This window comes from Channa argus, chromosome 3, assembly GCF_033026475.1.
Source record: "Channa argus isolate prfri chromosome 3, Channa argus male v1.0, whole genome shotgun sequence".
Classification (NCBI taxonomy): Eukaryota; Metazoa; Chordata; class Actinopteri; order Anabantiformes; family Channidae; genus Channa; species Channa argus.
The window spans coordinates 26,713,637-26,726,339 of NC_090199.1; the positions used below are offsets into that span (position 1 = coordinate 26,713,637).

Sequence of the window (12,703 nt, forward strand, 5' to 3'; positions counted from 1 at the left end):
ATGGACATGAAGATGTAATGACAGTTTGCTTCACAAGTGTCACTTCTCTTCAAACTCATAGAGAGAAAAGGGAACTGGCACTGATGGAGACGACAGATAGCATGGTGGCAGCTGGATGAAGCTAACACCCCTTTCTGGTCGGAAGGCAGCAAAGCGTGACCAAGTCCCTGCACTTGCCGTGTGGGCGAAGTGCATCCACACACTTGCACGCACGCACACACACACACACACACACACATGCACACACACACACACACACACACACACACACACACACACAGCAAGTATTCTGACATAATAAATTCATGGGTTGTCAGAACCCATGTTTTTCACCAGGAATTCCCCCATTGCACACAGAATACCGAGAGCTTAAGCTGTCAGTTGAGGTTCCTAAACTAACGACTTAAAGTTTTCAACAAACCCCTGAAAAATTACCCATGTTTTGCCACTACACAGACAAATTTCTATATTTGGAGTTTTACTGGGAGACAATGTGGTTGAGATGAGGCTAAGTGGAAAGCGATAAACTATCAATTAGAATTACTTGGGCACACTCCTCACTGAACTGTGTAAAAACCCAGACGTAACCTGGAAACCCCTTTGGGACACACTGCTGCAAAGCTACGATACACCAGGAAAATGCATCAAGACTAATTCCTTGCTGTGCAGTACCACCCTCCCCCCAGCAGATGGGTGCTAAGGTGAAGCTGCAGATCCAATGACGCACACTACCTGAGTCTATGGGAAGGAAACAGTGAGATCAAACTCCTGTGATGACATTAGGAGATCACACCATAATCAATACTGATGTCATTTGACATTTTGATCCTTGTTTTATTACTTTAAGAATATACAAAAACGTACATACTTCAGTGCAGTAGGAGCTCAACAAGTTTTATTGTCGATTTAATATAACATGATACCTTTAGCCTGCTGTCAAATAGAAATTCAGGTGTTCAACAGCACTGCATGTTTAATTTGGACCCAGTTATATCACCATTTGTCCTTGGTAGAAATCCTGTAGTTTTGAACTTTCTAAGTTGTAGATGCACTTTTATTTAATGTGACAAAAAAAAGTCTCTGCAAAACTGAGAGCCATTTCTAACTTGTGGGAGTAGTAAATGAGTATAATATTCAGGAGTGAGAAACCAACACATAGTGCAGAGCGACATGATGTCCTTTGAAGCTGCACTTCTCTCAAAACCACAGCCTAAAAGGAGACATGTGACCTTCTAGATAATAGGATTTTTTTTCTTGCACTCTTGAATTGGCAAGTGTTTTTCAGAAATACTTCTCTCAACAAGGTGCAGGTCTGCAGTATGTGTAATGAAGAGAAAAAAAGAGGTTCTCTTTTATTTTTACACAGAAAAAAAAAAAAAAGCCAACATCTGATACACAATGAACTCACTCATGTTTGCTTGTTTGTTGAACATTTGAAGGAAGAAATGACACATTGCTAAATACAATAAACAGCAGATACAGTGGTGATCACTCAGTAAAAATATAAGGATGAAAAGGAGTAGAAACACTCCTGCATAAACACTTTACAGGCCATCTTTTCAGATGATTACAGTATAACTACATAACAATCTGACACCTGTCAATCTCTTATAACGTCTTTCTTAATGTCTCTCTCTTACAAACACACACACACACTCCCAACAAAAGACAGAGAGAGACATAGCTGCTACTTCATGCTTTCATTTTTGATACTACCAGCTACTTATATGAGTAAATCTATGTGTGTGCTCATACTGTCTGAGCATATGTGTGTAAGTAAGCATGAACGTCAGCGTGAATGAAAGATGAAAGTTATTTGAGTTCTAGGCGGTGCTCGCCGCGGGCTATGTGCGAAGAGAACTCGTAACGGTCCCGACTGCGGTGGCCGCACACGTTGCACTCGAGCGGGTCACGGAAGCCGTGACATCCCATGTGGATGGTGAACATGACATAGTCCAGGAAGATCACCCTGCAGTGACCGCAGGGGTACACTCCCCCAGGCAGTGCTCCAGCCTCTCCGTCCGCCCGCACCACCCTTAAAGCCTCCATTGGCGACAGGGGCATGGGCTGGCTGTGTGGGTGAGGAACGCCATTTTGGTGGTTCATCCCCCCTAGTAGGTGCCCTAAACTGTACATGACAGGCTGGGACATCTGGGAGCCATCAGGGTGGAATGAGTCCATGCCAAGGGGTGGTTGGGCAGTGTGAGGGAGACCCAGGAGGGGCATGCCCATCTTGTGGCCGTTGGTGATGCCCATAGGGGTAATGTCGTTGCGGATTAATGGAATGGGGTAGGGTCTGTGGGATGGAGCTGGTTCGCTGTCTTGGTCTGTGGGGACTGGCTTTTGCTGATGGTGGCTGTCTGGCCCTGGGGAGCTCGGCGGAGGATCCTTGACATCGTTTCGGTGAACCAGCTCCCTGTTAAAACTCAAGTCCAGGCAGACGCCGTTGTCGCCTACACCAGAAATTTTGAAGGAGAAAGAAGAACTAAAGATTCACATACTTCATCCAACAGCGCAGCCAGAGAACTAGCACAGGCAGCAAGCGGCAGTTATTGCTGGAAAAAAATTTTTAAATAGGGATCCTTACAGGACTCTTAGGGGTCCTCACTTTGGTGTTACTTTAAAGCGGCAGAGCATCCTGAGCCAGCAGTGGAGCTCGGAGGCATGAGAGGACAGAGGGCTGAGAGGAAGCAGACGACACAGACGAAGGCCTCTATTGCAGCTGCACCACAGAAGTATAGACAGAGAGGCACCTGCTCACGTTTCTCGCCTCCCGCCTGCTCTTTCTCTCTGTGGTTGCAGACATTACTTCTCTTTTCCCCCCCTGTGGTTGTCATATTGAAAGATCTCACTTCATTTGTCAACCTGATAGAGAAACGTAGGAGGGTTTTTTTGCCAATACACACTCATTTTGCGAGCAACTTGGGGCTTGATTGTGAAACTACAACCCAATGTTAGTTAGGCTTAACTAGAAAGGTGAGAGCCAGCTATTGAAAATCGTTTTGTATGTGTGCACGCCCAAGTTTGGGAAATTGCTGTGCCAAGTCAGCCATTTACTGAAACTGATATTCAATCAGGCACATTATCTTAGTTGAAATCAAAACATACAAAAAAGTAACTAAACTGACAAAGTTTCAAGTGCACGTTTCTATTTTTTTTCACGTATCCATTTATTTACCCATGCATGACTACTAATACCTACCAATGACACAATTCTTCAGAGAATTTAGGGCAGTGGAGACCAATCTGTGGTGTGTGCAGGTATGAGGCAGGTGTTCTGCCCTCAATTCCTGTTTGGCAAGAGATGAAGGCCAGCAAAGACAGACAAACAAGTAGCTCAGACAGATTCAAGTAATCTACAAAACACAGATTCTGTATTTTCAAGCATAAATGCCCAGCAATAGCATGTTTCTGTGTGTGTTTTAAACAGAGATCAACATGTTGTAGCTTTAAAACAGGCATGTAAACAAAAGAGAGACATTACTAACATACAAACAGCAGGAAGCGGTTAGGCAGACACATCCAACTTAAAACTGTAGGAATCCATCACCTGAAGTAATGCTATAAGCTGCACAGCACAACTCCCTGTGATCTGTGGAGATTTTAGATGCTCTTACCAGTGAACTTCTGTGGCATGGAACTTTTCCGTTTGGCTACGTTGCTGGCGAGCCTGTCTAGCAGCAGAGCACGCTCAGTGCCCATCTGACTCCTGGATGTGTGGCTGTCCTCTGCTTGACAGCAAGAGAGTGACAGAGTACAGTAAGTGCAAGAAGGAAACGCAGACCTCTTCTCTTTCAAGCAGCGGCATAAGCAGCAGCCGTCCACCAGTCAAAGCCTGCAGTTAGAATGTGCACTCAATTGATTTCGCTAAGCGTGATGCATAGGCGCACTGGGAGGATCGAGATATTAATTTCAGATCAGAGGCTCCTTTGACCTCACTTCCTGGTACTTTTCTACTTCATCAGTGCAGGAGAGGATACCACAGGATGAGGATGTACTTCCTCACCACTACGACACTATCAGCCAAAAACTTACGACATTTGGTGACCACAGAAGCATAGCATTGTCTGTGTGTTGCAACTGTGCAACTGTCCTGTCAATATGTAAAGGCATTTTTGGGGGGAGGTTAGAAAGAGGGTGTATTTTTGTGTATGCGCGTGTGTTAGGTGGCTGGCTGAAACATTTGCCCTACATATTTGGCTTCCCCTTTGCCGCTATAGACATGAGAAGCGGTCTTCATAGGACTATGCCTGCACACCACAGCAGCCATAACCTATTTAGCTGTAATGATGGGGTAACAGCCATAAGCTCATTAATTTAATGAGGCTATAAAAACAGGATCTGTTAGCAATAACAGCTTTAGTTGTGCGCCTGCCGCGTATGTACCAATGTGCTTATGTCAACTGTGCAGTGATATGATAACGTTAGCAGCTATGTGGTTATTTGAACTTTCTTCATGTACAGTAAACACATCTCTGAATTTTACATATGTTTTTCTATGTGATGTCAGGAAGTGTCAGAAAGTGTCAGTGAAATCGGGTCAGAGGTGGGAAGTAATGAAGCAAAAATACTAACTATACTTACTGTTGAATGCACAAATATCTGAACTTTACACGATTATTTATTTTTCTGACACCTTTTACTTCTTCCATTTTAACACTGATGTCTGTACTTTCTACTCCTTACAGACTCGTTACTTTGTTTTAATACTTTTGAGTGGAATTACCACTTTTTTTTTGTCATCGCGCAGCTCTTCTTCAGTCGCAGTAACAGTCGATATTCAGCAACAGCCTCGTACAGCGTATTGATCTCAACAGCTGTCCAGCTGTGTTCTAATTTTAGCTCAGCTGCAGTGTCTTACGTGTCTGCTTTAGAAACATCTAAGAAGTTTGGCCTCCACGATTCTCCGATTGACAGCGACAGGCAGCCGTCACAGACAGGCCTGTTGTTGGTATTTTGGTGAGAAAGATTCTGAAACATTTGTTATCTGACTTTGTTTTTCTATAATGACTTGGTGTTTTGGATGCGGCCTGTTGTTCCATTGTATATGTGTGTATCTATCAGCACGCATACAGCCAGGGGCAGTTCTAATGGTGGCCAGGGGGGCGCTTGCCCACCCCATACAGCACAATATTTTGAGTTGGCCATTTTCCTGCAGCAGCTCCTGACAACATTAAAGCGATTAAATATATATATGCTTTAAAATAATGCTAATAATACCTTTATTCTGTTTAAAATTGCTATTAAAAAAAAGATTTTACATGGCTAATGAAAGCACCTACATATTCATTGGAAAAATGCTAAATGAGAGCTTTACCAGGCGGGAATGTGGTGCGGCCCCTCGCTAATTCAATTTAACTTTAAGGCCTTCTTAGACCTGATGTGTGTTGATCATAGTGTTTCAAGCTCCATTGCTGATGCTCAAAACCGATTTTGACACTGGAATGTGAGTTAATGAAAATGAATTAAATGAAAGTTAATGCTCAGTATTATCAGTATATACATTGTATATACACTGAGGTCCAGTTAGTGTTACACAGACGTAGCTGGTAGAAAACTACTTTTCTACTTTTCGACTGTGGTTACGTCTCAGAGCCTGTACTTTTTCACTTTTCCTAAATAAGTTAAATCAGTACTTCTACTTCTACCAGAGTCCGTTTTTGCACAGATATCTGTACTTCTACTTGAGTAAAGAACATGTGTACTTTCGCCACCTCTGAAAAGGGTTGAGTGCGTGCTCACCTCTCTCAGTGGGACCTTTGCTCTGAATGTATACATGGCACCTCTCTCTGTGCTCTTCGAGAGAACTTCGTTGCTTGTAGCTGCGACTGCAGTGGTTGCACTTGAAGGGCTTCTCTACTGTGAGCAGGAGTTTCAGTTAATCACTAACACAAGAAACATCAACAACATCTAAATGGTACAAGCGAGTATTGTTTCCTTAAGTACTTGGTTTCATACAAAACTGGTGATTTGCAGATTGGAGACCGTGCAACAGGTCTGCAGGTAAAACACGTGAACCGAAAGTGAATTAGTAAGTTTCCAGAGGTGAATGATTAAGATATCATATGTAATGTGTGTAACCGTATGAGAATGCCTGACAGGGTGTTACTGGAAAAGCCACGTCGGCTCAGCAGACCTCAACAACTCTGATTCAAAAGGAGTGAGAAACCAACTTGAAGGAGTGAGAAACCAACCAACACGATACTGTACGCAGGTGCATACAGTATCAGTGCCTATCAGCTTCACATGTGAGTGAATGAGCGTGTGTGTTGCTAGCCGGTACCAGAGTGGGTGCGCAGATGCCCGCTCAGAGCGTCACGTCGACGGCAGGCATAGCTGCACATGGGACATTTGAAAGGCTTCTCCCCAGAGTGCAGTTTGATGTGGCGAAGCAGGTTTCCCTTCTGGGTGAAGGAGGCCCCACACTGAGTGCAATGGAATGGCCTCTCGCCTGAGTGAGAAAAGAAAAGAAAAGAAAAAAAAAACACATTGAAAACAACTCTACCCTTTTTGAACCTGCCATTTCTTTTATTTATTTAACTTGATGACACAACATGTTTTGATTTCATGTTAAAGACTGATTTGTAGCATATTGTTCGCTGCATGTCACACCATCTATTTTCTATCATATTTTTTAGTATCTACCTCCTGATTAAGAAACATTTAATCAGTGTGATCGTAGCTTCATACATGGATATTTTGGATATTTTTTTTTTTTTTTTTGGTTTGCTTTAGTAATAAGCTCTGTTCTTGTTCTTAGTATTACAATGAGTTGCAAAAATCACAGAATCATTCACCATCTTTAAAAAGGGAACAAGACAGTCTCCACTTTGACAAGCATCATGAGTTTGTGAATATGAATACTACTCACCACTACTTATCATTAAAACAGAGTGAAATGAAAAGCGATGTTTTACTTCTAAAACCAGAATCCATTGCTTGTTTTTCATCCTGAATTCAACGCGACGAGTCAGATAATGCTTTAAAATAAGTCAGTTATACAGTCATTAAAATGTAAAAGATCACAGTCATGTCAAGTACGGTAACCTCAATATCTTCATTTCATAAACACTGCTTTGCATTGTGACTTTGTTAGTCACACCGTGGGGTGATGGAAGGAATGACAGACAGAGACACAGATCATCATGTGTCAAAGATTCCTCACTTTCAGTGGAGTCCTTGTGACCGTAATTCTTTGAGAGCTCTTGTAAATTAAGCGCTTTGTTAAAACCTGACTTTGCTTACGGCCTACAACTGTACTTCTTCACATCACTTCACGTCACCGTGCGTGGATAGATAGTAAGCTGACCGAGACAGAAAATATGCGCTACACATGTGTATGGGATGAGCGGGATTTTACACACGGTCGGTTTGCTCTAAGCAACCTAAATAAACCATATGAATAAGCAAGTTATTGTGGAACTTGCATAATCTACAGCAAAATAATGACTGTAGAAGTACTGTGATGTGTTGACCTATCTGTTGCTCCCATCAAATAAAGGTAATGCTCATGCTTAGTATTTGAACAACAATAGAGGATATTTCACAACTACTTGGTTAAGACGTGTGCGTCATGTATTTTGCAGACTGGCAACTTCTCGATCGTAGTTATTCCAGCAAAACATTTTATCCTAGCCAACACAAGGTGCTATCACTCAGTGTAATCAACAGCGTGAGGATTGCACAACTGTTGTGTTTGAGGTCAGGTGTTTGGGCTGTGTTCCTATGCTCACCCGTGTGGCTGCGTTTGTGCACAAGCAGTACGTTGATGCTGACGCAGGACAAGCCACATATGTCACAGCTGAGCTTGCCTGAAGTCTGGATGCGAGGGGCCACCGCTCCGGACATGTAGGGCTCTTCTGCAGCCGCTGCTCCTGCGTGGGTGTCGGGCAGAACCGTGCTGTCGTAGCGCGAGTAGTCCACCAGCGACAGGTCCTCTGGCTCGTTTAGGGTATCTCCATCTTCGTCCCCCTCGCCGTCCCTCTCCTCATCATCTTCTTCCTCTGTCCTCTCCCCATCAAACCCCTCCTCGATCCCGTCCTCACTGGCCCCCTCTGCCTCCTCTTTTGGCACAATCTGTCGTTCTTTCTCAGCCTTGAGATAATGCTCGTTATCTTCCATCTCCCCTGCCTCGGTTTTTATCACACCTAGTAGAGAGGAAGCAAAGGAGAAGCAAAGAATTTATGTGGAGCAATACACACACATACTCTGAAGTGAAAAACATGTTATGAAAAGGTCCAAAAAAAAAAACAACAACAACAAAAAAACACATGGAGTGATGTGTAGTATATAAACAGATGACAGTTCACATTTCCAAATAAGGCACTAAATAAGCTCGATGAGATACCACTCCAACCAGAATGTGAAAGGCTTTCGCGTCGTCACTTCTACATTTGTATTTATAGTTAATAGTTTGATATTAGTACTTGCCCATCTCCAAAGTGTGGGTAGCTTAATTTGGGCCAATGCAAAGTGTCACAAAGAGATTCAGAAGATGTGTGCTTAAGATAAGGGGAAGGCATTTCCTCTGAACACACAGAAAGTAGAACCAGGGCAGGAGAGAGACACAGCAGGCGCCTCAGACAGACACCACCAATTCCTTATCTGCTTTTAAAGAGATTGAAGCTCGACTGTTTGTTGCCCGCTCATAGCGTAAACAACATCCAAACTACATTGTTATCCTGCACCCAAATTTCCATTACTTCTCTTCCATCAGACAACAGTGCACTAGTTCTAGGGCCTAGGTCTAGGCATCCAAGTTTGAACCTGTTTTATCTTGACCTTTGTTCATGTTCATGTTCCGCATCTACTGTAAGGTACGTAATCCGGGATCTGTCCAACTAAATTTATATTTCTCAACACCACATCTAATTACATGCATATCCTCAGGCCTGGTTTGCAGGACCTCTCACCTAACCTTGAGCTAAGTGTCAACCAACCCCCAGCACATTCAGTTCCATCCAGAAACCACACTGTGGTCTTGTCGGTGAATGGTGATGAGCTGAAGAGCAGCGCCTTGTATTGTGGAAAGCGCTCAGAGGTGCTATGGAAACTTTGCACACACAGAGCTCCGAGATGCCTGATATAGAGTCCAGGGTCTCAGAGCAGCGAACCGCAGGCTGCACATCAGATGCAGTGCAGGGCTTTAGGAAGTGCACCCAGTGGGGCAGATGAGTGGCAGTCAGAAATAAATAGGAGAGCTGTTTGTAACACCATGTTCTTTTTTTTAAGTGACAAAGGCCACAAGACTGAGTGGAAACATTTTCACACTCAACATGTCATGTGAAACAAGGTGGTCACAGTGTAGAAATGTGCAAAATCTTTTTGATGTTCACTGCAGAGCTTCTATGAAACAATCCTTAATATCTGATCATGTTAACAGGTCAAATTGTTTAATCGAGATAGGTTTTCTGTGCATGAAACTACAGTGACGACCTAAACCAGACTATTGTCAACCTGACGCTCACGTTACAGCTCTAATTCTACACAAACATGTATTACATCAAATACTAAAATCATTTGCAATTATTTGTTTGCTGGCTGAAATATCATTGTGAGTTCCATGTAGGACACATACAGCATTCACCTGTATTCACCTGAGCCTTCTACTGCTTAGTAATTAGCTTAATAACATTCGAATGACTCGTACTTCAGACACTTGTCGTCCGTATGCAAACGTCCTCCAGTTGATCATGTTTAGTCACCGTTGGATTACAAATCTTGTATCCAGTCTGTTTTCATGGTAACCACACCAATTTGGGAAACCTATAAGACCCTTCAAGGGGGTATACGTACGTGGATCCATCACACCTTCAGCACAGTGCATTCCATTCTCGCTAACTGAGTTTTTCTCCCGCTCTTCTTCCTCCTCCTGTGACTTCACTTCAGCAACATCATTGCAAACGTCTGAAAAAGTCACACATTGTGCATGTGTAAATAGTTGGTTACTTTTTGCTTTATTAAGGAGAACTTTAGACCAATACCCAACAGTTCTTTGTTAGTTTTATGAAATATAAAAATCTCTTTATAAACACGAATGACTGCTATGAGGACATTGTTAAGAGGACATTAACAACTCGTTTATAAACTGTAGCCTGTGCAGATTCCTCCACATATATTCCTTCACCTTTCAATACTATACAGTCATGTGCACTCAGGCAGGATGATGGCAGCTGTGAGGAAGTTATGAGCAGTCTGATCGTATGCAATCTCACAGCAAAAACTAAGGAATCAGATACTCACCCATCCTGTCTCCTTCTGTGGATGTAAATTCAGGATGTTTGTCTGTGTTCATACTGAAAAGTCTAACCAGGTCAAGCCAGATCCCTTCTTATGGCCTTCTTTCAAAACCAGATCTGTCCCAATATATTTACGGAGCAATAAAAAGAGACGAGACAACATTTTAATAGTTAAAAAAAGGCGGGGTTGCTGCATACATTCATGATGTACCATTGAGTTTGACACACAAGACTGATAAGACTTATATATTCTTTTTCTCACTATTAAAAGCCCTCTTTACAATGTATCGACATAGCATGTGGAGAAATAGAAGCAACACTTGCACCTCACTGTTCCTGTTTGGTGGACTGCATAAAAAGAAGTTTATAAAAAAAAAAGTGGGTAAAAGCCCACGGTTGATTGCTCGACCCTGTCACTACATTTAGCCTTATGAGAAAGAGATGATGTGAACTGCACATGTATTTCCTGCCGAGTCGTTACATGGGAGTAAGTGTCAAAGAGCTTTCCACACTAACAGCCACTGAGACGCCAATACATGCAAACCAGCATTTGAAAACGATTTCGGAAATAAAAATGTCCTGCCGTGCAGTTTTAAAAAGTGGGTTTAGGAGTCCAACAGTTTTCATGACGCTGATAAAAATATCCAAAGTAAGAGAACTTTTAAACTTCATGTGTAACTTTGATATAAGGTAAAAAGTGTAATGTCTGGTCAAATTAAAGTTGAACTACTCTTATATTACATTCAGTGATGCCCCCTATCAAAAAAACTATAATAAATGTTGAAACAGTGAAATTGAGAAACACATGTCTACACGGTAAAGTTATTTCCAAGGTACTTTCCTGTTTTCATTTTTTGTTGGAAGTCCACATGAAGTTTGAAAAGTGATGAAAGTATCTTACCTGCTTTTTGCTTAGTACCCGGAGGAGAACCAATCTCACAGTAGGAGATTCCACACTCCGCCACTGGACTTTCTCTGAATATGGAATATACGCAACGTCACTACGATGAATTTTGGAGCGATCCCTTAAAGGAACAGGAACTCATTTTGAACAAGGTGGAGCAACAAAGACCAAACCATATTCATCCATTAGGGCGGTAACACCAATAATCTATATTACTCCCTACCATTTCCATGATCAAATCATAAAGGTTCTCTTACTATAGCTAAACATGTAGAGTATATAACACTATGCTTTCACCAGTGAAACAAAGAACTGATGGCTACGATGGTTTAATATGAGCTCAGTCGGTCCACATGGTTCCTGACTAGTTACATTTCAGGAGCTATTACTCCATCTTCTGGCCAAACTATAAAGCTATGTCACATTCCACTTCACTCTCGCCATAAAAAAACTAAACTGAACAAAAAAAGCAAGCATTTGTACTGAAAATACTTTATTTATTAGTGTGAGTGTGTCTTATCCTTTCTTCCCTTTCTGAATTAAGGGACAAATGAAATTAACATGTACATAAAGTGCTTTTACTACAGCTATGCTTACGTCTTAAACTTCAGGAGCATTTATTATATCGCCTCAGGAATTCACTACAATAAACTATGAAAAACTGCGAAATAACATCCCACGATCTGGTTCATTAAGTACTGACTGAGTGAGCACCCTAGTGCCTTGGGGGTTAAAAGATAAGTTCACAGTTTTTCATCCCTCAGTTGAAATTATAATCAGGTGACCGTTCAAACGCTGAACACTGAACATGTTTTGCTTTTTGTAAACATCTCTCATGTTATACGGTATGACAATACCGACAGCCTACAGAGTACAGAGACAAATCAAACAGATATCTTTCAACATTACAGTGCAGCAAGGGAACACAGTCTACTTAGACACTAAAATGAACTATATTGATTCGATCAAGGGCAACATGGTGTTAGAGTGGTTAGTGCTGCCACCACACAGCTAAATGGTCGACCTACTGTGGCCTGTGTAGACTTTGCATGTTCTCCCCCTGCTTGCGTGGGTTTCCTCTGGGTACTCCAGTTTCCTCCCACAGCCTAAAGACATGCACGTTGGGTTAATTGTTAACTCTACATTGCCTGTAAATGCAGATGTGAGTGGTTGTCTCAGGGTGGATACCCCCACTGGCCCTCTGACAGCCGGGATAGGCTCCAGTCACCCCGCGACCCTACACAGGAAAGGGGTTAAAGATAATGGAGAGATGAATTGATCATACCTGAGCAACTCTTCGCATGTCCTCCGCTTAAAGGCACTTAGCAGTGGAATGTTTATATTGTGCAAATAACAATTGTTTAAAAAAAAGCATCAACCACAAATTGCAATGTTTCTGTTTAGCATCTGATCACAGTCTTTTGTTACATAGGGCTAAATTTCTGGTTTCTCTTTCACCTTATTTCCTGCCATCTGTCTACTTCTGTTATCAAACACCAAGCATAAAATAACCCAATATCAAGATAAAACCCCCAAACACATGCCTTGCAGTTCTGTCTCT

The 12,703-nt window shown here is 42.2% G+C and overlaps 1 protein-coding gene across 5 annotated transcripts; it reads right to left on the reverse strand.

Annotated features, from left to right (window-relative positions):
* Nucleotides 1-1,076: 1,076 nt before the first annotated feature.
* On the reverse strand, nucleotides 1,077-11,437 carry LOC137123966 (zinc finger protein Aiolos-like). 5 transcript variants are annotated; one of them, XM_067498445.1, is made up of 10 exons: nucleotides 11,140-11,437; nucleotides 10,243-10,355; nucleotides 9,796-9,906; nucleotides 7,734-8,147; nucleotides 6,284-6,451; nucleotides 5,743-5,859; nucleotides 3,618-3,728; nucleotides 3,203-3,290; nucleotides 2,588-2,865; nucleotides 2,314-2,453 (listed from the first exon to the last, which is right to left on the reverse strand). In XM_067498445.1, exons 2-9 carry the CDS (start codon nucleotides 10,292-10,294, stop codon nucleotides 2,616-2,618), a joined length of 1,311 nt encoding a protein of 436 aa, XP_067354546.1. In that variant the 5' UTR covers nucleotides 10,295-10,355; nucleotides 11,140-11,437; the 3' UTR covers nucleotides 2,314-2,453; nucleotides 2,588-2,615. The 5 variants fall into 5 exon arrangements, with proteins under 5 accessions (XP_067354544.1, XP_067354542.1, XP_067354545.1 ...); XM_067498443.1 differs by lacking the exons at nucleotides 2,588-2,865; nucleotides 3,203-3,290 and having other exon boundaries at nucleotides 1,077-2,453; nucleotides 5,743-5,856; nucleotides 11,140-11,412; XM_067498441.1 differs by lacking the exons at nucleotides 2,588-2,865; nucleotides 3,203-3,290 and having other exon boundaries at nucleotides 1,077-2,453; nucleotides 11,140-11,411.
* Between the last annotated feature and the right edge of the window lie 1,266 nt (nucleotides 11,438-12,703).

What these genes read in the sequence shown, in the direction of transcription:
- LOC137123966 (XM_067498441.1), bottom strand. Translation starts at nt 10,294, where the DNA reads ATGAACACAGACAAACATCCTGAATTTACATCCACAGAAGGAGACAGG. An exon ending in TGAAGGTGTGATGGATCCAC is followed by an intron (nt 8,148 to 9,795) that starts GTACGTATACCC and finishes CCTCTCTACTAG; the next exon opens with GTGTGATAAAAACCGAGGCA. An exon ending in CAAAGGTCCCACTGAGAGAG is followed by an intron (nt 3,729 to 5,742) that starts GTGAGCACGCAC and finishes GCTGTCAAGCAG; the next exon opens with AGGACAGCCACACATCCAGG.